At 48.6% G+C, this 27466-nt stretch overlaps 1 protein-coding gene across 2 annotated transcripts in view; it reads left to right on the forward strand.

Moving 5' to 3' along the window:
- SORCS3 (sortilin related VPS10 domain containing receptor 3) overlaps positions 1–27466 on the forward strand; it is a 648995-nt gene that overhangs the window by 582844 nt on the left and 38685 nt on the right. For both annotated transcript variants that reach the window (XM_088447257.1, XM_088447258.1), the window contains exons 17-19: positions 2336–2469; positions 7727–7850; positions 9582–9694. In XM_088447257.1, coding sequence (XP_088303383.1) covers positions 2336–2469; positions 7727–7850; positions 9582–9694 — 371 coding nt within the window. The remainder of the gene's footprint in view (positions 1–2335; positions 2470–7726; positions 7851–9581; positions 9695–27466) is intronic.

Raw genomic sequence — 27466 nt, forward strand, 5'->3', positions numbered from 1 at the left:
AACGGTAACACATAGCTCCATTGCAGGTTATTCTCCGGACAGATCTCAAGGCTGTAATATAGTCTGATACGTCATCTAAAATACAGTATTTTATAAATGAATATAGGGCCTGATTCAGATCCGCTGGCAAGCGGTTCGATGGTCCCCGACTGCGCATGCGCTTCCTCTGGCGTGCGCATGCGCGAGACTCGTACTGCAACACAGGGCGGCTGTTGATGTTGATTGACAGCTCGCCCCATTTTGTAGGCGGGGAGGGGGGGTGGCTGCACAAACGCAGGAGTTCCCTTAGGAACGCCTGGCGTTTGTGGGCGGCCCTACTGACATCACTCGTGTTAGAGCAGGAAGTCAACTCGGGCTTGCGAGAGCTGAGACCCTACCACAGGGTCTACTCGCAACCCCGATGGGCGCGATAATCGCGACCATTGCCAGGCCGCCCGCAAAAGCTGTGGGTGGTCACCCACAGCTTAGCAAGCGGCCTGGAGGCTGAAAAAAAAAAACCCGCCCTGATTCAGAGCGAGCGCTCGCAAACAGCGAGCGCCTCTGAATCAGGACCATAGTATCTTGTGATGTTGGCAAATGTACAGTATTTGTAGAAGATCCCATTGCCATGAGTACTGATATTTGACATTTGAATGTAACCTTGGACCTGATTCCATAGTATTGCACCTATCTCCTTTATCTAAATCCTCTGACAGATGATCACCGGCTGTATTTCATAGTAAATGCCACGTTTATCTCTAACCTCTATAGTTGCTTACTGAGGGGGAAAAAGTTTCTCCTACAGTATAAGATGTTTAGATTCTGGATTATGTTTCCCTATAGCGTCCTTCATCAGCCTGACTTTTCCTCTCCTATAATATAACTGTTGCAGAATTCTCCGCATTGCCGCTATGAAATCCTCCTGAGCAGCTAATATACTTCCAGGCAGGGTAACCAGTGCCTTATATCATTCTAAGTTATCCCAGTGAAGGATGAAATGTGCCCTGAAACTTTATCACGGTAATAATTCCGCTACAAATCAATCACGTCTGCCTTTAACTACCTGTTATTAAAGCAGTAACCGCTCTTGGCGTCACCTTGGTCCATTAAGTAACAAAAGGAGCTGTTAGCTGGAGGTAGCGCACTAATTTCCCCGGGCTTGTCTCCTTTTATTGGCAAACTCAAAGTTTACTGGCAAAATCTCTCTCTATGACGGCTTCACGTGGGTGCCAGTTAGGGCTTACCCCTTCGCCCATGCGTAGGAGAGGCATCTGCCAATGTGCATCAGAGTGCAGACCATTAATGCACTGGCATCTCGTCATGTCGGGGATGGGAATCTTGCTTGTAAAGAAAACTGTTAAGGGTAACGCTATGAAAAAAGGTTACAAAACAAATAGAATAATATGAACACGTCAAGCTGTGGCCACGCACCCTCGCTATGCTACAGATACACCCCAGGTGGGCAAAGTCTCGTTGAAGGCTGGCTATACCATACGGGTCTAGGGAGAAGCAGATAAGGGAGGAAGATTTATCAAATCTTGGAGAGAGATAACATGGATAACATGGCTTATAACTGTCATTTGTGCTAGATAAGGGACCGTAACGCTGGGGACACACTATGTGATCCGTCTTACAATATATTGCTCTGCCGCAGATCAGCCTGCGGGTCATTCATCGCATCAGATGGGGCGAGCTGATGAACTACGCCATGCTACTAAATTAAGCATGGAATGATACATCGCGCAGTGTGTACGGATGGCGCAATGTATCGTTCCATTGCATCGACCCGTCAGCTGGATACACAATCGATAGTGTGTACCCAGCCTTAGAAGCTGATTGGTCGCTATGAGCAAATTGTCCAATCTCCCCCCCATAGGGCAGCATAGTCCAGTATACAAGGGAACAAGTATCTTGTATCTAAAATTAAAAAAAAAACAACATATATCCCCATTGATCCAATATGATTTCTTTTATTTATATTTTAAAATATAATGTAATCTCCATCCTTTAGTGTTGATTTATATTTTGCAAACAATACAAGTTACACTGACCATATCACTGACCTGCGGCTCCGTTGCTGCATCCCGACACGGTAATATAACCTCATGTGTTATTCTACATTAAGGTCTAAAGTACAGCAAAAAAAAATGAAAGAAAGAAATTAGAAAATCTGTTTAACTACTGAAGACAATTGACAAATGCTTAAAATAAAATCTGGGTGGTTGCCCCCTCAGTGTCCATTGGGTTAGTGGTGAAAAATTGTGATATGGGCATCCAGGGTACAAGAATTCACCATGGACTATTGAAGCACCAGCTGCTGCCCTCTAATGGCTTTTTCTCATGTATCCCTCTGCAGTTCCCGTGGAGCACGTCCACCTAAGGGTGCCCTTCGTTACCATCCGAAATAAGGAAGTCAATGTCAGCGCTATGGTTTGGCCTTCTCACCCAGGAACTCTCACTTATTTTTGGTGGATTGGGAATAACACCAAGGTACGTTAAACACGTCCAGTCTCCTGTGTTTGTGTTACCACCATATAACTCTGCAGAGCCACCCATTGGGGCATTTAAAGCCTTAATGGAATGACTGCGATCTCGGGACACGTTCAGCATGACACGTTGGCCCTGACTCCATAAGGCCAGCAGAGCGGCCGGGAAGGAGGATATTATTCAATACTGAGGACAAAAATGTAGCTGCTCTATGTAGCTTTTCAGACAAGCCAGTGGATTGATGAAGCTCGCCGGCTCTGTTTTAACGAGTCTGTCACATGATCTACAACAAAGGTGCCCACCCTATAAATCCTATCACCTGCCTCATTTGTTACATCGTAAATTATTCAGAGATTCTCTTTATACCTTTGACTTGATTAAATGGGCGATCTTTCCCTTAAATCAGGGACAGAATCCATCTCTTTGTGTAGTCGGAGAAGTGCTCTTTATCCGTCAGTGTGAGCCCAGTAATGATGTGGACTCGCTCCGTGTAATAAGATAATGAACTTTATGCCGCCACAGAAGTTCTGCGAGAAGTTTCAGAGAAGACACGAGGGCAGAACAACCTTAATGAGAGCGAAATACCTGGCGTTATCTAATATATATATGATACAGTAACGAATCAGAAGGTTCACAAGTAGCGGAGGGCAACTATTAGGGGAGTTTAAGCTCTGTTAATGTGGTATTGTATCTAAATATACTTTACTGCAGAATGGAAGATATAGCATACCCTATACAGAACTTTTTTTTTTTGAAACCTTATGGACCTTTTCACAGATAATAATATATATATATCAGTTAGTACTTGCATGAATTTCTCACAATCATCGCCGGTTGTCTTGAATTAATGTATGTTGTGTCATGTATGTTAAGCATGAAAAAGTAAGTGTGGGATTTTTTTTTTTTTACCCCAGCCTAAATATTCCAAAAATGTTACTGGCCACCTATGAGCTATACTGCGAGTCTGCAATTTAAAACTTTCTCAGGAAAGACATTTGGGGCAAAATTTACTAAGCGGCGGGTTTTAAACCCCGGCGGTTTGGCGGCGGTTTTGCGATCCGCAGATTTACTTAGGCCAAAACCGCCGTCAAAACCAATTTTATAGAATAGAACAGGACTGTCATTTAGAAACATCTGCCAAACCCCCGGGGTTTAGAAACCGCCGTCAAACCGCCATCAAACCGCCGGGGTTTTAGAACCCCGCGCTTAGTAAATTTTGCCCTAAGGGTCATTTACGAACTGAAGGAGATACTCCTAAGCAGTGCACTCCACGTTGTGCAAATATATCTATATAACTGCCTCACGCTCATGTCAAACCGCTCTTTGTCTACGTTTCTACATTTTCCGGTCAGGGTGGAAATTCATTTTGGAAGGATCTTAAATGTTCCCTCAAAGTTCTGCTTAATCCTATAGTTGGCTAAACTAAATCCCTCCTGCCAATCTGGGTTTTCCACAACTGGCCGCACATGCGATGTGTCTGGTGGGTACTATACCCTCACTATGGGGGGTCTATTTAGCAAGCCAAATGTCACTGAAATCATGCGGAAACAAATGTTTCCACAAGATATAAGTTTCCCAGCTATGTAGGAAAGGGTTAACAGAGAAGATAACGCAACATCGCATTGTAGAAAATATCTCGTCTGTCGGCACTGCTATGTGTTTCTCTGTGTATATATAAAATATATTGTGATATGATCGGGGTAAGAGGTTCCTCTCCTGGGGTAGATAGACACCTCCTTACACACAGCAGCCAGGAAACAGCGCTCCAGTCATGGGTTTTCGTGCGAGCTGGTCAGCACCAGTTTTTATTGTGCAACACCAATAATCAAATAAACAAAACATAAAATAAATCCAAGCCCGTCTGGGCTCTAACTAGACAGTAGGTTCCCTCACTGACAGAACACTAAAACAAGTCCACGTCCACAATACCTTCAGGTTTGTATCAAACAGTGTCTCAGAGCAAGCTAACCTGCGGGCCTGCTCTCCCAGGTGTGAGACCCTGCACCAAGACACTACACAGCTCTTATGAGCCACTTCCAGGTGTAATCACTTATTAGCCTGCTCTCAGGCTGACAGGCCCAACACCCGAAGTGGCCCTGTGGATGGAGCCCTCCCATCTCTGTCACATCCACACCCCCAGGACCCATTATCCGGCTTTTGCCAAAAGCCGACACTCAAATCTGTTTGGTAAAACAGACTTTTCCTGGGAGTTTAAAACACACATGACAAAAATCGGGGACACACATACACGCCATCCCTAACTTCTCCAGTGCTTCTATCACAATATATATATATATATATATATCTGAAAAACAAAAATGAGAACAAAAACGCCTTATAGTGTAGTAGTATTGAACTACAGGATTATTTCTAAGAACTACATATATATGCGTACCCTTAGAATTGCATGCAAAGGCATATAGAAGGTTTCTTGGATCTCCTCATCAGTTTTTCTTACTGGACAGAGTCCCTCTTATTTACTAACCTTCAGGTCTCTCGTGTTAATTAGTTTGTGGTCAGATCAATATAATGGGAAAAAAGACATTTTCATGGTGTAGTACTAGTAAAAAAATTTATTCCACACACCACACACAGTGAACATATAGAAAACACAATTACAATTTAAAAGTTCTTTAAGAGCTTATCTCAAGTGGCTGTACTTAGCCAGGTCAGGTATCTGCGTCACCACGTCCCTTCCTCTCTACGCGTTTCTCCTCTTACGCTTTTCCAGCTGAGCTTCCTCAGGAGAAGGAAGCCCTGAAGGTTAGTAAATAAGAGGGACTCTGACGAGTAAGAAAAACTGATGAGGAGATCCAAGAAACCTTCTATATGTCTTTGCATACAATTCTAAGGGTAAGCATATATATGTAGTGTTTAGAGGTAATCCTGTAGTTCAATACAACTACACTATAAGGCGCTTTTGTTCTCATTTTTGTTTTTCATAAAACGTTTTGGACATCACAACAACGGTCTACCTTGGGGAACATCCAGCAGCCACCTTTATGCGGGGAAGTGTACTTGAAGAGGAACAAGATTTATAGAAATTTGTGGACATTCAGAATACTTTTGGGTGTAGCGCTGTGTATAGTACTTGGTTTTATATATATATATATATATATATATATAAATATATATATATGATAAATCAGACTGCAGTGAGACTAGACAGAGAGGACAGTCTTTTTGTTTGTCCAGAAACACTACCGGCGGGGACTTTGCAGGGGCACAAATCTCCGCACTTCTGTTCTATTCTATTCTAAAATGTGTTTTGACAGTGGTTTTGGCCATAGTAAATCTGCGGATAGCAAAACCGCCACCAAACCACCGAGGTCTAGAACCCGCCTCTAAGTAAATTTTGCCCCAAAGCTTGATACATATCCCCTTTAAAGTGGCAATAATTTAGAAGGCTTTTAAACCAGAAAACGACAGCGATATTACTCGCAGTCTGCGTATCATGCAGTGGGCGAGTAATGCCGTTCCTCTGTCCCGTTCTGCTGGTCAGATGTTGCATGGAGCACTCTGTCAGCGGGACCGAATTGGCGTGACAGAAACAAAGTCTCAGGGTTAACTTTCACGATCCGCCGACTGAGTGCATCACTGCTGTAGAACGCCACAGTTTCCTGGTAAGTAAATGGTGGCGTTCTAAAACCCTCATCTGCCGTTACTCCAGCGCCTGACGCCCTGACAATGCAAAGCGGGATAGATTTTCAAAATATTTTATTTAAATATTATAGAAGAGCAAATTGCTCTCACGTATTTTTGTAAATGAAATGCTCTGTAAATCAGCGGATTCTTTCACTGCTTGTCTCCCCAGCAAACATATATTATTTAAAATGTCAAAAAAAAACCATTGCGCCTTTAAATAATGTATTACGCGTGAATAGCTGGCAAAGGTCTCATTGTGTAGAATGACAAGAACATAGTTAGAGCCGAGATTGAGGAACAGTCTTCGTTTTTTTGTTTTTTTTTCAAAAGAAAGGTAATTACTCTCAAAAGAACGAAACATAAAGGGCTAGGAACATTATTTGAAAGTTTCTCTTTGATGTTGTGCAAAGCAGTTAATAATTATGAAGGAGAACAAGGGAAATGAGAGATATCGCTGCCTTAATTTGAAGGTGGAAAAGTTGTGGATTTGAGCTGAGCTGTTCTGCGGGACTCAATGGAAGTTCTACGTTGTAATTTCATGTAAAGTGGAGCCACCAACGAGACATAGAAGATACCAGCTCTGCGGGGCCATAATCATCGCACGTGCCTCAGAGATATCACTGTTTCCTAGGCTGCGAGCTTTGTACATAGGATACAGAGTCTGAAACATTGTACATATATTTAGACGTAATTGGTTTCGGCCAGGAAAGCTCTGCATTCATCCTGACTAAAGCTGGGTACACACTCGACGATATATTGGATGATTTGTCGTTTTGTGACAGATCGGAACAACAAAATCGTCCACGTCGTCCAGAGTGTAAGCGCTATTGCGTCGTTCGTCGTGTCTTCAGACCTGCCTGCAGTGCAGGCCAATCTGTAGATCCAGCGGACGACACCATGATTCTGGATGTGGCGGGGTAACGATATATCGGGCAGTCGTACACCAGATTGTGACGTCTGGGCCTGATTAAGAGCCGGACGCTCTTTCAGAGCGCTCGCTCTGAATCAGTGCCCGCCTATTGTATTGTAGAGCGGCCTCCTGGTCGCTCGCATAGCTGTTGGTGACTACCCACAGCTAGTGCGAGCGGCCAGGATGATGGTCACGATGGTCAAGACCATCGCGATCATCGGACTTGCGACGAGCCCCTGTGGTAGGGTCTCGTTGCCGCAAGTCCCAGTGGACTTCTTGCTCTTACAGAGCAAGCAGTCCACCCACTGACATCACTTGTGATGTCAGTGGGGCCGGACCCAGACGGTAGGCGTTCCCATGGGAGCGCCTCCGTCTGGGCAGCCACGCCCACCAAAGGGGGTGTGCTGTCACTAACCATCGACAGCACGCCCCCTTTGTAGCGAGGCCCGGAGCGACGGCTTGCCCGTCGCTATCCGGGTCTCGCGTATGCGCACGACTGAATTTCCTCCGTCATGCGCACTGGGCCAACATCGACCCGCTAGCAAACGCTCAGCGCTCGCGAGCGGGTCTAAATCAGGCCCTCTGTACGGACCGCCTGATATATCGTGCCGTCTCATCGGCAGTTCCTGAGTACACACATTGTCTAGTGTAGCAGATCTACTGTAACAAGAATGAAGGTGAATTATTGGTTTTGTGTCCCCCCAGCCTCTCATCACCCTGGACAGCAGCATCTCACTGACGTTCAGTGTGGAGGGTACGAACGCCATCACGGTACAGGTGTCTTCTGGAAGCACGCTCATTCAAGATACCAAAGAGGTGGCAGTACATGGTGAGACCTACTTCCCGTCGCATGCTTCTTCCATGTCATAAGACTGATCAGGGTGTGTAAATGGATGTTACACAGAATACACCCTTCTCTGTCATTTATATCACTGCACCTCTTTGCCTAATCATTTTGTGTGGAACTTTACTAACAGGCATATACCCGAAGCCAGTCGCCATTCAGTTATAAAAGGTTGGACTACGAATGACGCAGTACCCTCTATGCCCTCTGTGTTGGCACTCTATGCCCTCTGTGTTGGCACTCTATTGCGGAGTATGTTTAAAAAAAAAAAAAACAAGTTATCCTTGTAATCTTGCACAGTGGCCTATATACGATGGGTGCAAGGTGTACGGTGCACGTGGGCCCTTGAGTCAAGGAGGCCCTGTCCCAGCCTCCCTGCACCCAAATCAGGTTGGCATCTGTGCAGGAGACAGCAAAAGGCTTTGGTATCAGTGTCAGAGTCTTTGCCATCTTCTGCGCAGATGCCGGCGCCATATTTCCGCAGTTCTATTGGCTCTTTAACGGGACTGAGGGCCAGGTTCAGACTCACGAGCGAGCACACAGCGCTTGCAAGCGGGTCGATGTTCCTCCACAGCGCATGGCCGCCTCCGGCGTGCGCATGCACAAGCCCCAGCGAGCGACGGCAGCTCCGTCGCTCCGGGGCTCACCACAAGACGGGGCGGCTGTCGATGTTGATTGCCAGCTCGCCCCGTTTTGTAGGCGGGGAGGGGGGGTGGCTGCACAAATGCAGGCCTTCCCTTAGGAACGTCTGGCGTTTGCGGGTGGCCCTACTGACATCACTAGTGATGTCAGTAGTGGACTTCCTGCTCTATTAGAGCAGTAAGTCCACTCGGGCTTGCGGGAGCCGAGACCCTCCTGAAGGGTCTCGACGCAAGCCCGATGGTCGCGATATTCGCGACCATCGCCAGGCCGGTCGCCCCCCGCTTTGCAAGCGGCCTGGAGGCCGAAACAAAACAAACAAACAACACCCTGATTCAGAGCGAGCGCTCGCAAAAAGCGAGCGCCTCTGAATCAGGCCCTGAGTGCATCCACAAAGAATGATAAACAAATGGCGCAGATGATAGTAAAGACAGGGACTTGCGTCGTCATGCACAGGCGCCAGAGACCTACTTCTGGGGTAAAGGGGGCCAACGGAAACATCTTTCACATGGATCCCTCATTTCTTAAAAATCATACAGTGTTCCCTATTCTCAAAGTCATTAAAAATTACATTTGTTTAAAATAATACATAGAAAAGACACAAAAGGATATTAGTATCACTCCAAATGTACATTTCAGTGTTTACAATCTGTTTATTATTATTGACATGTATGGCGCAGTGCTACAAACTCGGGTCTTTGAGTTCAGACCCAACATGTCATGGCGAGACCGCCATCTGTTCTGTAGGGAACAGCAGTAGACGGAGCTCCGCACGCAATGTCATTAGCCAATTGGTGACAATGTTAATTTAAAAAGCCATTAACTGTCTGAGACTGCTCTGCGGGCCAAAAGCAACCTGATTATAACCAGCAGCTAATGAATATCTTCTTTAATAACCAAAATCATTTAAGCCCCACTGCATGAGGTGAGGCCGTTCCCTTTATTAAGCTTCGCAAAACATATCAAAAAAATTCCCCCCGGCCACGGCGAGCAGTCGGCACAGACATAACACCGGATACAAAGAAAACTGATGCGCAGGGAATTGATACAAAGTGTCTTTTAATGGTTTTCTTTCAGAATATTTCCAGTCCCAGCTGCTGTCATTTTCTCCAAACCTGGATTTCCACAACCCCGACATCCCTGAGTGGAGACAAGACATAAGCCGGCTCGTTAAGAAGGCGCTGACACAGGTAGGCATTAATGGCGGCAGCTGAGGTCTGCGTGGAAAGCACCGTACGCTGCCGGGCACAGTGGATAATACAGATTGCAAAAATACAGAAAGAAATTTGTACTGAAAAGATTTTTGTACTGTGCTTTAGTGAGAATCCAGATTCCAGATGTGTCCTCATTCACCCACCCTTTTTTATGCCATATGGCGTGAGACAAATGGCGCCACTTAGACGTTCCGCCACGGGTAGCCATTCCAAGACTTTGGTGTCTATTTCTTCATTTAAATCTGTGTCACATCGTAACTGCAGCCAAAGTCACTTATAGTGTCCTGGGCGCTTTGGATAAGTACTTTTGTCGCAATAGCCTTTGTATAAAGTCGCAGTGCTGCATGGCATGATGCATCTAAGCCTGGTTAGACACTTAGCGACCCGCCAAGGTGACGCCTGATGGTGCTGATGATAGATATATCAGCACGATCCGGTGAACGACCGCCCGATAGATCGTTCACCGGCACCATTGACCTTGGTGACGCAGGCAGCCGGGTGGCTCCATTGGCCGTGCATGACGGCCGATGGAACGACCCCGATGAACGAGTCGCGGGAGCGCCATTATAGTGGATACACACTAGACGATGTGCCCGATATGTCGGACCGATCCGCGGGGTGGGAAGACATATCGTCTAGTGTGTACCCAGCTTAAGACACACGTTCAGTCCAAATCTGAATGGCTGTACGCATGGGGCTTTGTCGCATTAGATGTGGCGCGCCAAACGAGGTGAGATGAGGACACGTATATAATGTGCTAAACATTTAGGTCAGTGAAACCTTTTTTTGTTAGTGAATGGAGGGGCTTACTATTGCCCTGCAGCTCAGCCATGACAGGCTACAGGCGCTGCTGAATTGCAGCTTCCGCTCACTCTCATTTCACTAGTTTCATCGCTGAACCAACTATATATCTAATGAAGTAGAAAGAGGGATTAAAGGAGGATATACAATGAGATAACAGGACGCGGTCAGACAGGAATAACGGGCAGCTGGCATTGTGAGGATGATACGTGTGGTCAGGACAAGCTCAGGGGCTCCAGCATATTACACAGTATTACTGGCCATTCACTTGTAGCTGTGTGTGTTCCCAGCACAAGAGCTGACGGCATTCTGGGTGCGTGTAATAGATGTGTGTGCAAACCTTAATGTATAATAACAAATGTCCTGACTCACTGACTCGTCAATGCCCGGCCTCATGACATTTCAGGAGTATAGTCCTTCCATGACCTAAACACCATTAAGCAGGGATTTTTTTAAATTCACACACACATATATATATATATGGAAAATGGAGTGGAAAGGGCATGTGCCAAATAGTGTGATAAATTACAGACAATTGTGCCCGTGCTCCAGTAGAAATGTGCGTACCAGAAAAAAAATCTTTTGAGGCTTATCTGAGAAAACTGTCAACGGGATGCGGATAATGCTGGACACGGCTTTCTGGTGTCACGGAGGACCTTAATAAAAAAGGCTGGTAAGAGAGAATATAGGCCCTGATTCAGAGCCGGATGCTCTGACCAGAGCGCTCGCTCTGAATCAGGGCCCTCCTCCTCCTCCACAGCATATACGAGCGTGCAAAAAGATGGTCGCGACCATCGGACTTGCAAGGGAAACCCTGCGGTCGGGTTTCCCAGCCGCAAGGCCAGGAGTGATTTTGTCTCTATCAGAGCCAAAATCACTCCCACTGACATCACTAGTGATGTCAGTGTGGCCGGCTTGAGACGGTGGGCGTTCCCATGGGAACGCCTCCGTCTGGCAGGCACGCCCCCGGCACGCCCACCAAAGGGGGCGTGCTGTCAATCAACATCGACAGCACGCCCCCTTTGGTGCGAGACCCCGAGCGATGGAAAGCCCGTCGCTCGCCGAGTCTCGCGCAAGCGCACGACGGACCTCCCTCCGTCGTGCGCATGCGCAGTGGGGAACATCGACCCACTTGCGAGCGTACTGCCGCTCGCGAGTGGGTCTGAATGACCCCCATAGTGTAGTATTTCCAGTACACAGATATGTTAATGTTTATCGGTATGCGTACCAGATAGATTCTTGTATAATAGTATATATGTATGTTCTTTTGTTGATCATCCACACTCTTTTTGTGTGTATCTGTGTGTCTCTTTCTGAAACTACACACAGATACACACCTGGCTCACTGGACTTCTCTGGCTATTCAAGCCCACTAGCTCTTATATGTGGAAACTTCTGGGGCAGGAGAAAAAGAGTGTGGATGTTGTTGCTCCCCAATGCTTGGGCCGGATATTTTTGTTTGCACCCCTGAACACGTATAATACTATTTGCTTATGTTCCATAAAAAAATCCTAAAAGGAGTAAAATCTAAATATGTACCAACATTGCAGGAGAAAGGAAAGGTGCATACTATCTTACACTGAAGGGTCCATTGAGGAGGCCTGTGCTTTTCAGGGAATCCGCGCCCCTCTCTGTGCTGTTCCAGCGTCCAGTTATAACCTCTCCCTACTGCTTCTACATTGTCTCATAAGTCTGCGGAAGTCACTGTCATCCCTTTACCAGTAATGACTCCTCCCATGGCGTCACAGCGCAGGGCAGGCTGGGTGCAGATTGCACTGTATATCGCTCATTTCTGTTCACTATTATTGTGCTTCCTTTATTATCGCTAAGCAGATTAGTAACATATATATATATATAGTTTGGCATTGCTGGAATATATTCATAAATGACATGGCTCCCGTGCACCCATAGCCACCTCTCCTTACAATGTGAATGATACTGGTGCCATGGAGGCCTAGATAAAGCTACTTGTTGGTGCTTCTTGCATCTTATGCTGCAATCTCTATGGGAGGGTGTAGTAGGTATTACCGGCAGCTGCATGACCGGCAGTTCAAATCCCGACAGCGGCAGACCGGCACGGGTGAAGATCCCTATCGTTAAAAAGGTAAGTATCGCTAACCCTATTTTCCCTCTAACTCTATCCCTCCCTTAGGGGTGCCTAACCCTAACCTCCCCCCAAGTACCTAACCCTAACGCCCCCTAAGTGCCTAAACCTAAACCCCCCCTTCCCCGCAGCCTAACCCTAAGTCTCCCGGGGGGGTGCCTAACCCTAACCTTCCCCCAGGGGTGCCTAACCCTAACCCCCCTCTTCCCCTAGCCTAAACCTAACCCTCCCGGGGGGTGCCTAACCCTAAGTCCCCCCGGGAGCCCTAAATTCTAACCCTCCCCCCCGCGGCTGTCTGTGCCCGGCGTCCGGCTTACCTTCGTTCGGTATGCTGGGCGTCGGGCTCCCGGCGTAGGTCTAATGATAGGCGTCAAGTTTTCGACGCCTGTCATTTGTACCTTGCCGGGATTAGAGAGTCGGGAAGCTGCGGTTGGCATTTAAACCGTCGGCTTCCTGACTACATCCCCTATGGGAGTAGTAGGCAGCACAGCACAGTTACATCTATAATGTAACACTTAGGGGCTGTATTGTATTAGCTGGTAAAACCTGACCGTTTACATTTCACAGCTGTAATCAGATGCAGCTTCAGTGGGGGCGGGCTGGGGGGAGCGGTCTTACAAGCGATTGGTGGAAAGGCAATTCTTGTGCATGTTTATTGGTAGCTGCATGTACTGTGGGGGTCATTCAGACCCGCTCGCGAGCGCAGGACGCTCGCAAGCGGGTCGATGTTGCCCCACTGCGCACGCGCACGACTCAGATAGCGACGGGCTCTCCGTCGCTCCGGGTCTCGCACCAAACGGGGCGTGCTGTCGATGTTGATTGACAGCACGCCCCCTTTGGTGGGCGTGCCCGCCAGACGGAGGCGTTCCCATGGGAACGCCTACCGTCTGAAGCCGGCCCCACTGACATCACTAGTGATGTCAATGGGAGTGATTTTGGCTCTGATAGAGCCAAAATCCCTCCAGGGCTTGCGGCAGGGAGACCCTACCGCAGGGTCTCCGTCGCAAGCCCGATGGTCGCGATGGTCTTGACCATCGCGACCATCATCATGGACGCTTGCATATGCTGTGGGTGGTCACCCACAGCTATGCGAGCGTCCAGGAGGCCGCTCCATTTTCATGGAGGAGGGCCCTGATTCAGAGCGAGCGCTCTGGTCAGAGCGTTCGGCTCTGAATCAGGCCCTGTGTTCCCGCCTCATCATTAACGATTAATACAATTTGGAAGCCGTTTCTGATAATTGTTTGTCCAATGACATCTTGTATTGGTGGTGGGGGTATGTCACACACACTAATTTGCATTGCACAGAATTACCAGGTATTGATACCCATTGTATTTTTTATTTCAGTCTATGCAGATCTTTGCTTCAGTATCACTGGCACTAGCATTGTTTCTATTTTTGTACAGTATGTTTAGCGAGTTGTTTTATCACATTTTGCCGTATTTGTATGTGCCAGACTTCGGCTTAATGCTTGGTCTTACATTTTCATCTTCATCTGATCACCTCGAGCACTGGGAGAGTGTATATGTTAATTGGCGTCATCCCTCCGAGGATGACAATGGTATCTCCTGATGCTCATCCTCAAACTTCTGCTGTAGCCACTGCATCTAGGACACCTTAATGCACCTGGATGGGTAGTAACATTTTTATGTATTATTTGTATTCTTTTCAAGACAGTGCATCCATCCGAGTCATCCTCTCTGTTCAGTTTGGGGGTACTTGCAGGGTCCAACAAGGGCTGCCTCAGGAATCACCTGCATGTCTCCCTCAACTTTTTGGAACACAAACACTCACAGATAACTGTGATAAGCCAATTAGCACAGCTATTGGATTTACCAGACAAACTTATAGCCCAGAACTCAATAAGTGGTGTGTGGTATATAACAAATGGGATGTAGTCTGGAAGCCGACGGCCTAAATCCCGACCGTTGGCTTCCAGACTGTCTAATCCCGGCTTGGTACTAATGACAGGCGTCGAAAACTCGACGAGTGTTATTAACCATATGCCGGAAGACCGACGCCCGGCATACCGAACAAAGGTAAGCTGGGTGCCGGGTGCGGACAGCCGCCGGGGGGGGGGTTAGGTTTAGGGCTTCTGGGGGGACTTAGGGTTAGGCACCCCCCCGGGAGGGTTAGGTTTAGGCTAGGGGAAGGGGGTTAGGCACCCCAGGGGGGTGGTTAGGGTTTTAGGGTTAGGCATCCCCCAGGGGACTTTGGGCCTGATTCAGACCCGGTCGCAAGCGCTGAGCGCTCGCAACCGGATCGATGATGGCCCAGAGTGCATGCACACGACGGAGCCGCATGCGCGGCACCCGGATAGCGACTGGCAAGCCGTCGCTCTGGGTCTCGCACCAAAGGGGGCGTGCTGTCGATGTTGAGTGACAGCACGCCCCCTTTGGTGGGTGGGCCGGGGGGGTGGCTGCCCCGACGAGACCCTAGGGTAGGGTCTCACTTGTCGTAAGCCCCGGAGAGCTTCTGGCTCTGTCAGAGCCGGAAGCTCTCCACTGACATCACTAGTGATGTCAGTGGGGCCTCCCCCAAAAGGCAGGCGTTCCCATGGGCTGCCACCCCCCCCGGCCCGCCTTCCAAACGGGGCGAGCTGTCAATCAACATCGACAGCTCGCCTCCTTTGGAAAGAGACCCGCTACGACCAGCGCTGTCGGTCGTAGCGGGTCTCACGCATGCGCACGAGGGAGCCGGCTCCCTCGTGCGCATGCGCACTGGCCAAACATCGAGGCGGCCGTGCGGTCGTAGACCGTACGGCCGCCTCTGAATAAGGTCCTGTGTGTGTAAAGTAACAATGAGATTGCTGTTGGTCCTTTCCAGTCCAATTAATGCTTCATTTATAGGGGATGGAAAGACTACACCAGTGATAGTGACAAATATCGGGTTTTCTGCGCACAAATTGTTCAGCAGAGAAAGATAATAATGTCCTTTTTGTGAATGATCGGTGTTCTGCACACTCTTTATAGCTATAGGATTGTATGACGGGTTGTGTATGACGGCTTTATGTCTTCTGTGTCCATCGTCAGGAATAAACAACATCTCTGTGTAGGGTGTCAAGCTGGAAGCTCTCTGGTCTTGTCTGTAAGAGACAGCACAGTTGACGTAGTGGTTAGCATGACTGCCTCACAGTACTGAGGTCATGAGTTCAATTCCCAGTCATGGCCAATCTGTTCTCCCCGTGTTTGTGTGGGTTTCCTCTGATACTCCAAATACATACTGGTATTATAATAGTCTATGTGGTAGGGAATATAGGCCCTCATTCAGAGCCGCTCGTTAGCGGCAGTACGCTCGTTCCGAGCGATGTTTGCACATCTGCGCATGCATACGGTTTTCAGTACGCATGCGCGAACCAGTCAGTGCGGCCGAAAATCGTTGGTACGCAATATAGCGAGGGCCTGCTATTTTGAGTGACAGAATGAGGCGTATGTGGGTGGTAACAGGGGAAGGTGCTTGAAAATGGGGAGTGGAGATCCGAACGCAGGCGTGCTTAAAGGTCAAAACGGGCGTTTTATGGGTGTGTATATTTAAAACCGCAGCGTCATTGACCACGTCACTGGGTTATTTTATAGCCAGAACTGCTCGCAAATTTGTGGTAGCAAACACCAACCACAAGAATAGCGAGCAGTTCATACGCTGGTCGATGTACTCGATTAATCTAATAAATAGCGGACATGACGTAGGATGCGAGCGGCCAGGGGGCGTTTTTAACAAATAAACGAGCGTATGTTTTGCTCGCTCGTTCAGACTTAGAGGTGTGAACAGACTGCAATGTGCGTACGGATCATTTGAATAGCCACCCCTTGTTTTTAAACGAACGACCGCAAATAGCGAACGGCTCTGAATGAGGGCCATAGATGGCGATGATGTGAATGACTGATATATTCTCTGCCAAGCGCTGCGGAATATTTGCGCGCTGTATCATAACTGTTAATAAGAGACGCTAAGGGCGACAATTTCTCGGCAATTCAGCTGCCGGATCTAAAGATGCGATATCCTGCAGATGAATCGATGAAAAATGGACACTTTTATTAGCTCGCACCCTATAACGTTCACTCCTAAGGGTGATTTACTGTATGAGAAATACAATCTGAGGATCCACGGTGTGCTTGGTGCTTTCCAGGTGTACACGCTTTATAAGAAGTCTGGGCCCAGCTTTGCGAGTTTTCAGTTTATCTGCCAAAAAAATAGGTAAAAACATTGGGCCTGATTCAGAGCCGGACGCTCTGACCAGAGCGCTCGCTCTGAATCAGGGCCCTCCTCCATTAATATGGAGCGTCCTCCTGGACGCTCGTATAGCTGTGGGTGACCACCCACAGCATATACAAGCGTCCAAAAAGATGGATTTGCGAGGGAAACCCTGCGGTCGGGTTTCCCAGCCACAAGCCCTGGAGTGATTTTGGCTCTATCAGAGCCAATATCACTCCCACTGACATCACTAGTGATGGCAGTGGGGCCGGCTTCAGACGGTAGGCGTTCCCATGGGAACGCCTCAATCTGGCAGGCACGCCCCCGGCACGCCCACCAAAGGGGGCGTGCTGTCAATCAACATCGACAGCACGCCCCCTTTGGTGCGAGACCCGGAGCGACAGCTGGGCTGTCGCAGTCCAGGTCTCGCGCATGCGCACGACGGAGCTCCCTCCGTCGTGCGCATGCGCAGTGGGGAACATCGATCCACTTGCGAGCATACTGCCGCTTGCGAGTGGGTCTGAATGACCCCCATTGCGCCAATGTCCAGCTACACGCCCCTTTGTATTCAATTTAACTTCAGCATTTTCTACCTAAAATATTGTCGTTTTTGCCTCATGTATGTCTTAAATTAGCCAATGGGGGCAATTCTGATTAACAACCCCGCAGCCCCTCCCCCCACCATTATCTCCTACGCATGTGACGTCATGATGTCACATAACAAGATGGAAAGAGGTGTCATCAGGACGGCAAACATGCCATCCCCTTGGCCTTGTGTCCTAGACGGATGCACACCCCCCCCCCCTTACGGCTATGCTAAACATTGGTGAAAGTGTGCATAGAGACGCCTAGTATAGGGAGCAGGGGAAAAGCGCTGTGCACCCTCCAGGAATGTAGGGGGCAGCAAACATCCTAGCACTGGCCCTGTCTCTGGGCCTCATTCAGCTTGGATCGCAGATGCTAATACGCACGCAATCGGCCGATTGTTGCGTTATACGTATGCATCGCAGTGCATGAACCGGCCACTGCTATCGACACTGCGATTGCAGAGGCTACGCAGACCCATCGCAGAGTGATTGCCGATTGTGGGTGGTAACAGGGGGGGATGATTGGCCAAAACGGCGTGCATAAATTATCCACTGCAAAGCCATACGCAGTGTGAGGTCTCAGCGTGCGTGGCTGTTAGCAATTCCTTAGTAAGGTCAGGGCTTGTGTAAGTGTGCGTATGGATCCGATGGTACTCGATTGTACTGATGGTTTTGCTATTCTGCGAACTATTACGGATGTGCGTATGGTAAAGTGGGCGTCCTTATGTGGTGCTGAGATTGCATTGCGATCACAATGAATTTGCAGTATTGCGATCCTTAGTGAATCAGGCCCTCTGTCCACCCCTTTACCTCACTTACATATCCATGTCCTACAGTGTGGAATCTAGTTCCGGTAGGGGCAGTCATCGTTCCCCTGATCAGCACTTAGAAAGATTATTCAGCTCTTTCCATCAGCAAACCTTCACGCCCCTGCAGAACCTGTTACCTAACCCGTAAATCCATGCGCTTTGCCATAGCACTACACCATGCTTACTTACTTTTGAAAAATCATGTCAGGGATATTGTGAAAGCAGCACCTACGAGCGCGGCGGCAAAGTGGGCGTGTACTGCTACATCTGAGAGGCGTGTCATACATGTGATGGGCGTGTAGTGCAACATCTGAGAGGTGTGTCATACATGTGATGGGCGTGTCCTGCTACATCTGAGAAGCATGTCATACATGTGATGGGCGTGACCTGCTACATCTGAGAGGCGTGTCATACTTGTGATGGGCGTTTACTGCAAAATCTGAGAGGCGTGTCATGTGATGGGTGTGTCCTGCTACATCTGAGGGGCGTGTCATACATGTGATGGGCGTGTCCTGCTACATCTGAGGGGCATGTCATACATGTGATGGGCGTGTTCTGCTACATCTGAGAGGCGTGTCTTACATGTGTTAGGCGTGTACTGCTACATCTGAGAGGCGTGTCATATAACTAACTTACATCCAAATGTATATGAGCCCAAAGCAGTTAGTAAGATCTACTTTTTGATGAAAACACACTGATACTTCTCAGAAGATACATGTAGCCATAGGGATCATTGTGCTTTATACCCAATGCAGGGAAATTATACTAATACATGTAACCATAGGGATCATTGGCCCTCATTCAGAGCCGTTCGCTATTTGCGGTCGTTCGTTAAAAAACAAGGGGTGGCTATTCAAATGATCCGTACGCACATTGCAGTCTGTTCACACCTCTAAGTCTGAACGAACGAGCAAAACATACGCTCGTTTATTTGTTAAAAACGCCCCCTGGCCGCTCGCATCCTACGTCATGTCCGCTATTTATTAGATTAATCGAGTACATCGAACAGCGTATGAACTGCTCGCTATTCTTGTGGTTGGTGTTTGCTACCACAAATTTGCGAGCAGTTCTGGCTCTAAAATAACCCAGTGACGTGATCAATGACGCTGCTGTTTTAAATATACACACCCATAAAACGCCCGTTTTGACCTTTAAGCACGCCTGCGTTCGGATCTCCACTCCCCATTTTCAAGCACCTTCCCCTGTTACCACCCACATACGCCTCATTCTGTCACTCAAAATAGCAGGCACTCGCTATATAGCGTACAAACGATTTTCGGCCGCACTGACTGGTTCGCGCATGCGTACTAAAAAGCGTACGCATGCGCAGATGTGCAAACATCGCTCGGAACGAGCGTACTGCCGCTAACGAGCGGCTCTGAATGAGGGCCCTTGTGCCTTATACCCAATGCAGGGAAATGACACTAATACATGTAACCATAGGGATCATTGTGCCTTATAACCAATGCAGGGAAATGATACTAATACATGTAACCATAGGGATCATTGTGCCTTATACCCAATGCAGGCAAATTATACTAATACATGTAGCCATAGGGATCATTATGCCTTATACCCAATGCAGGGAAATTATACTAATACATGTAGCCATAGGGATCATTATGCCTTATACCCAATGCAGGAAAATTATACTAATACATGTAACCATAGGGATCATTGTGCCTTATAACCAATGCAGGGAAATGACACTAATACATGTAACCATAGGGATCATTGTGCCTTATACCCAATGCAGGGAAATGACACTAATACATGTAACCATAGGGATCACTGTGCCTTATACCCAATGCAGGGAAATTATACTAATACATGTAGCCATAGGGATCATTATGCCTTATACCCAATGCAGGGAAATTATACTAATACATGTAACCATAGGGATCATTGTGCCTTATAACCAATGCAGGGAAATGACACTAATACATGTAACCATAGGGATCATTGTGCCTTATACCCAATGCAGGGAAATGACACTAATACATGTAACCATAGGGATCATTGTGCCTTATACCCAATGCAGGGAAATTATACTAATACATGTAGCCATAGGGATCATTATGCCTTATACCCAATGCAGGGAAATTATACTAATACATGTAGCCATAGGGATCATTGTGCCTTATACCCAATGCAGGGAAATTATACTAATACATGTAGCCATAGGGATCATTGTGCCTTATACCCAATACAGGGAAATTATACTAATACATGTAGCCATAGGGATAATTGTGCCTTATACCCAATGCAGGGATATTATACTAATACATGTAGTCATAGGGATCATTGTGCCTTATACCCAATACAGGGAAATTATACTAATACATGTAGCCATAGGGATCATTGTGCCTTATACCCAATGCAGGGATATTATACTAATACATGTAACCATAGGGATAACTGTGCCTTATACCCAATGCAGGGAAATTATACTAATACATGTAGCCATAGGGATCATTATGCCTTATACCCAATGCAGGGAAATTAAACTAATGTTCACATTTGAATGTATATATGTCTATATTTTCTTTTATATAACAGCTACATATTAGGGGTGAGGTGCAATCAGGGAGATTTGTAGACTCTTCAGGGAGTCAGGGAGATTGCTGCTATGTCAGGGAGTCAGGGAGATTGCTGCTATGTCAGGGAGACAGAGAGATTGCTGCTATGTCAGGGAGTCAGGGAGATTGCTGCTATGTCAGGGAGTCAGGGAGATTGCTGCTATGTCAGGGAGTCAGGGAGATTGCTGCTATGTCAGGGAGTCAGGGAGATTGCTGCTATGTCAGGGAGTCAGGGAGATTGCTGCTATGTCAGGGAGTCAGGGAGATTGCTGCTATGTCAGGGAGACAGAGAGATTGCTGCTATGTCAGGGAGTCAGGGAGATTGCTGCTATGTCAGGGAGTCAGGGAGATTGCTGCTATCTCAGGGAGACAGGGAGATTGCTGCTATGTCAGGGAGTCAGGGAGATTTCTGCTATGTCAGGGAGTCATGGAGATTTCTGCTATGTCAGGGAGTCAGGGAGATTGCTGCTATGTCAGGGAGACAGGGAGATTGCTGCTATGTCAGGGAGTCAGGGAGATTGCTGCTATTACAGGGAGACAGGGAGATTGCTGCTATTATAGGGAGACAGGGAGATTGCTGCTATGTCAGGGAGACAGGGAGATTGCTGCTATGTCAGGGAGACAGGGAGATTGCTGCTATGTCAGGGAGATTGCTGCTATGTCAGGGAGTCAGGGAGATTGCTGCTATGTCAGGGAGTCAGGGAGATTGCTGCTATGTCAGGGAGTCAGGGAGATTTCTGCTATGTCAGGGAGTCTGGGAGATTTCTTCTATGTCAGGGAGTCAGGGAGATTGCTGCTATGTCAGGGAGTCAGGGAGATTGCTGCTATGTCAGGGAGACAGGGAGATTGCTGCTATGTCAGGGAGTCATGGAGATTTCTGCTATGTCAGGGAGTCAGGGAGATTGCTGCTATGTCAGGGAGTCAGGAAGATTGCTGCTATTATAGGGAGATTGCTGCTATGTCCGGGAGACAGGGAGATTGCTGCTATGTCAGGGAGATTGCTGCTATGTCAGGGAGTCAGGGAGATTGCTGCTATGTCAGGGAGTCAGGGAGATTGCTGCTATGTCAGGGAGTCAGGGAGATTGCTGCTATGTCAGGGAGTCAGGGAGATTGCTGCTATGTCAGGGAGTCAGGGAGATTGCTGCTATGTCAGGGAGTCAGGGAGATTGCTGCTATGTCAGGGAGTCAGGGAGATTGCTGCTATGTCAGTGAGACAGGGAGATTGCTGCTATGTCAGCGAGTCAGGGAGATTGCTGCTATGTCAGGGAGTCGGGGAGATTGCTGCTATGTCAGGGAGTCGGGGAGATTGCTGCTATGTCAGGGAGACAGGGAGATTGCTGCTATGTCAGGGAGATTGCTGCTATGTCAGGGAGATTGCTGCTATGTCAGGGAGTCAGGGAGATTGCTATTATTTCAGGGAGTCTCACTGACAATGAGGGAGAGTAGGCCAGTATGCACTACATGCACATGTATAGAAGCCAGGACGCATGTCTCCTTTGAGGATAACAAATGGCTGTTACCGCTGTGTACTCGCACTGACAATGCGGCTTGTATAGCTCTTTCTTCTGATACTACAAAGCCACATTACAAGGGATACCACACAGAAGTGTTTACAGTCCCCATTAGTCAGCAGCTTGTTATAATACCGTTAGGGGCTATTTTATAATATTTCATACAGGAAACAGAACATTCCTGCTTGATAAGGGCCTTAGAGTCTGTTTTGCTCTCACACTAACAAACAGCTCACATTAAATATCTCAGTAATAAAATTATTTTCACAAACTCGGTGCTAATGTCGGGCGCTGTATATAGAAAGCGGTAAAGGCCTGGCCAGCCCCCGTCCCCCGCACCATGCACTCTTCCTGTCTCCATTAGTTCTGTCTTTTATTTTGTTTGTTTTCTATGTTCTTGGTTTTATGAAAGTGACTCTTTATCTGAAATCCTTTATGTAACTTTATGGTAAGTTTCTCTGAGAACACCGCGTTTCCTTATTTTACATTTCACTCCTTCTATTTCTATTATTTATTAAGAGTTATTTTTATAGCACACGCATATTCAGCAGGCAGCATTATACAGAGAATTATCTCATTCACATCAGTCCGTGCCAGTGGAGCTTACAATCAGTGGCGTAACGAGGGGGTGCGGGCGGGGCACGTGCTCTGGTTCGCCTTCACAGGCACGGCAGAGGAGGGCACCGCCGGCCAGGGCAATGTACACTGGCCCTGATTCAGAGACGGACACTCTGACAGAGCGCTCGCTCTGAATCAGGGCGTCTTTTTTTTTTTTTTCATGGAGCGGCCTCCTAGCCGCTCGCATTGCTGTGGGTTGCCACCCACAGCTAATGCGAGCAGCCAGGATGATAGTCGCGATGGTCAAGACCATCGCGACCATCAGGCTTGCGACGAGACCCTTGTGGTAGGGTCTCGTGGCTGCAAGCCCCAGAGAGCTTCTGGCTCAAACAGAGCCGAAAGCTCTCCCACTGACATCACTTCTGATATCACTTGTGATGTCAGTGAGGCCGCCCCCAGACAGTAGGCGTTCCCATGGGAACTGGGAGATGCCGCAATCATTGAAGAATATTGGCGGTACCAACTGGAGGTGGAGAAGAAGAAGCGGTGGCACTGGCTAGGATGGGCCAGCGGCAGAAAAATGCGGCTGAGGACCAGAGAGTGCTGTAGTGGTGGGAAGGTAAGAGAGTTAACGAAGCTCCGCACAGCATACTTGCCTACCCTACCGATTTGGTCGGGAGCCTCCCGAAAATCGGGGAACGCTCCCGACCTCCCGGGTCGGCAGGCAAGTCTCCCGGCTGCCGTGGATCCCTCCTGTCCCACCGCAATAACTTCTATAACCCCGGCAGCGAAGGGGGGCGGTGACGCGATTCGCGTCATTTTGGCACCGCCCCCTGCTTCACACTCCCTGTAATATCGGCAGTGTGTAGCAGGGGCGGGGCCAAAATGACATGCTTGCGTGGCTCCGCCCCCGCAAGCATGCCCGCAAAAACTTATCACCTGGCCGGCCCCGCCCCCGTTTGCTGGCCACGCCCCCCAGTAATGCCGATCTGGCTGCTCCCTCCCGGAAGGGGCAGCCAGATAGTAAGACTCTGTGGCGCCTTCTCGTCATTAATCCATCCCTAGACCACCAGGTTGTAGTGCACTAAACACTCAGGATGTCCAGTGTAAACCCGTTGCTGCACATGGAGGCCACCGGGCATCAGAGCAGCTCACAGGTTACTCAGGATATCCAGTGTAATCCCGCTGCTGTATATAGAGACCGCTTGGCATCGGAGCAGCTCACAGGTTACTCAGGATGTCCAGTGTAATCCCGCTGCTGTATATAGAGACTGCCAGGCATCGGATCAGCTCACAGGTTACTCAGGATATCCAGTGTAATCCCGCTGCTGTATATAGAGACCGCTTGGCATCGGAGCAGCTCACAGTTTACTCAGGATGTCCAGTGTAATCCCGCTGCTGTATATAGAGACCGCCAGGCATCGGAGCAGCTCACAGGTTACTCAGGATATCCAGTGTAATCCCGCTGCTGTATATAGAGACCGCTTGGCATCGGAGCAGCTCACAGTTTACTCAGGATGTCCAGTGTAATCCCGCTGCTGCATATGGAGAACGCCGGGCATCGGAGCAGCTCACAGGTTACTCAGGATGTCCCGTGTAATCCCGCTGCTGCACATGGAGACCGCTGGGCATCGGATCAGCTCACAGGTTACTCAGGATGTCCGTGTAATCCCGCTGCTGTATATAGAGACCGCCGGGCATCGGAGCAGCTCACAGGTTACTCAGGATGTCTGTGTAATCCCGCTGCTGTATATAGAGACCGCCGGGCATCGGAGCAGCTCACAGGTTTCTCAGGATGTCCCATGTAATCCCGCTGCTGTATATAGAGACCGCCGGGCATCGGAGCAGCTCACAGGTTACTCAGGATGTCCCGTGTAATCCCGCTGCTGTACCTGGAGACCGCTGGCATCGGAGCAGCTCACAGGTTGCTCAGGATATCCAGTGTAATCCCGCTGCTGTATATAGAGACCGCCGGGCATCGGAGCAGCTCACAGGTTACTGAGGATGTCCCCTGTAATCCCGCTGCTGTACCTGGAGACCGCCGGGCATCGGAGCAGCTCACAGGTTACTCAGGATGCCCCGTGTAATCCCGCTGCTGTATATAGAGACCGCCGGGCATCGGAGCAGCTCACAGGTTACTCAGGATGTCCAGTGTAATCCCGCTGCTGCACCTGGAGACCGCCGGGCATCGGTGCAGCTCACAGGTTGCTCAGGATATCCAGTGTAATCCCGCTGCTGTACCTGGAGACCATCGGGCATCGGAGCAGCTCACAGGTTACTCAGGATGTCCCGTGTAATCCCGCTGCTGTACCTGGAGAATGCCGGGCATCGGAGCAGCTCACAGGTTACTCAGGATGTCCCCTGTAATCCCGCTGCTGTACCTGGAGACCATCGGGCATCGGAGCAGCTCACAGGTTACTCAGGATGTCCCGTGTAATCCCGCTGCTGTACCTGGAGAACGCCGGGCATCGGAGCAGCTCACAGGTTACTCAGGATGTCCAGTGTACTCCATACTTGCCTACTTTTGAAAAAGCTATTCAGGGAGATTGAGAAAAGTGGGTGTGTACTGCTACATCTGTGAGGCGTGTCATACATGTGATGGACGTGTACTGCTATATTTGAGAGGCGTCTCATAAAATTGACTTACATCCAAATGTAAATGAGCCCCAAAGTAGTTACGAAGATCTACTTGTGGATGAGAACACACTGATACTTTTCACAAAATACATGTAGCCATAGGGATCACTGTGCCTTATACCAAATGCAGGGAAATTATACTAATGATCCCATTTGAATGTATTTATCTCTGTTTTTTTATTATATAACAGCTTCATAATGGGGGTAAGATGCAATCAGGGAGATAGCTAGACTCTTCAGGGAGACAGGGAGATTGCTACTATTTCAGGGGGTCTCCCTGACAATCAGGGAGAGTTGGCAAGTATGGTGTAATCCCGTTGCTGTATATAAAGACCGCCGGGCATCGGAGCAGCTAACAGGTTACTCAGGAGGTCCTGTGTAATCCCGCTGCAAAGGCCGGGAAATCTGCACTGGAAGACACAGACACTGACCTCTGCAAGCCTTGAAAAACGGGGCTGACATGCCCCCATTTTTAAGAACATCGCCGCCACCTCCCCACCCCAAATGACTGCAGCAGATGAGTAATGCTACAGTTTAGGGGGCACTGAGAGCGTCGTTGCAGACAAAGGTGGGCACCTGCGCAGTACGGATCCTGCGTATGCGCCCATCAGCAAACATCGGAGGTGTACATGAACCATCGGGTGTTTGTGTCTGATTCTGAATCAGGCACTGTATTACTTATCACATGGACACGCTTACACACTGGTTGATTTTTTTTGTCAGAAGCCAATTAACTTACCAGTACGCTTTTGGAGTGTGGAAGGAAAGTGGGGCACCCGAAGGAAACCCACGCATGCATGGGGAGAACATGCAAACTCCACACATACAGAGTCTTGGTTGGAATTAAACCCATAGCCCCAGTATTTCCTCTACTTCTATTTATTCGATGCAGCAAATAAAATACAGTGGGCTTGATTCAGACCCGCTCGCTAGATGCGGCCGCTCATTCCCAGAGTATGCAAATTCGGCTAAGTAACAGCAAGGCAGACGAACGCACGGCAAGGCATAAGCACGCCCTCTATGTGTTGGAGAGCGATCACTTTGTGTATGCAGACGCCCACCAGCCTGTCTTAAGACGACCACTTGTGCACGTCATCTCCAGGAAGTGTATGTAACCATCGGTACATCGGGTACCATCGGAAGCGAACGCCGCACTTGAGGTTTACTATACCCTACCGCAAGCACTGAGAGCACTTCAGTGTGAAATACAACCAGATGACGTGTACTATGGCGCTACCTGTTAATTATGCATTCCTCTGAAACGGCGTTGAGACGCTCAAGCACACCTGCCTGACCCTGTTACCACCCACAAACGGCTTCTCCTATCACTCACTCTGCTGGGCTGTCTATGCTAGGCGAGCGTACGCTTCTCGATGGCTCGTACTGGTTCGTGCACGCACACTCCGATGCATACGCGCGCGAGCGAACTCTTATTAGCTTCCGGATCTGAATCGGGCCCTGTGTTGTTGTTTCATACATTTCAGATACATTCAGCAGCTTTACAGTCAGTCAGAACGTAAGTCGAAATAGCGAACAGTGGGCCTGAGTCAGAGCCGGACGCTATTTGCGCTCGCTCGTTCAGAAAAAGGGGCCGGCTATTTAAATTGAGCGCTCGCTCTTTGCGGTCTGTTGACGCCTCTATGTCTGAGCGAGCAAACGAAACATGCGCTCGCTATTTTGTAAAGACGCCCCCTGGCCGCTCGCATCCTACATCATCTCCGCTATTTATTTGATTAATCGAGTACATCGAAAGGCATCTGAACTGCTCGCAGTGCTTGTGGTTGGATTTTCCTACCGCAATCATGCGAACAGTTCAGGCTAAGAAACAACCAAGTGATGTGGTCGATGACGCTGCTTGGTTAATTATGCACACCCTTAAAACGCCCGTTTTTACCTTTTGGCACGCCTGCGTTCGGATCACCACTCCCCGTTTTCAAGCACCTTCCCCTGTTACCACCCACAAACGCCTCATC

The sequence above is a fragment of the Taudactylus pleione genome, unplaced genomic scaffold, assembly GCF_031769625.1.
Source record: "Taudactylus pleione unplaced genomic scaffold, aTauple2 ptg000425l, whole genome shotgun sequence".
In the NCBI taxonomy this organism is placed as follows: Eukaryota; Metazoa; Chordata; class Amphibia; order Anura; family Myobatrachidae; genus Taudactylus; species Taudactylus pleione.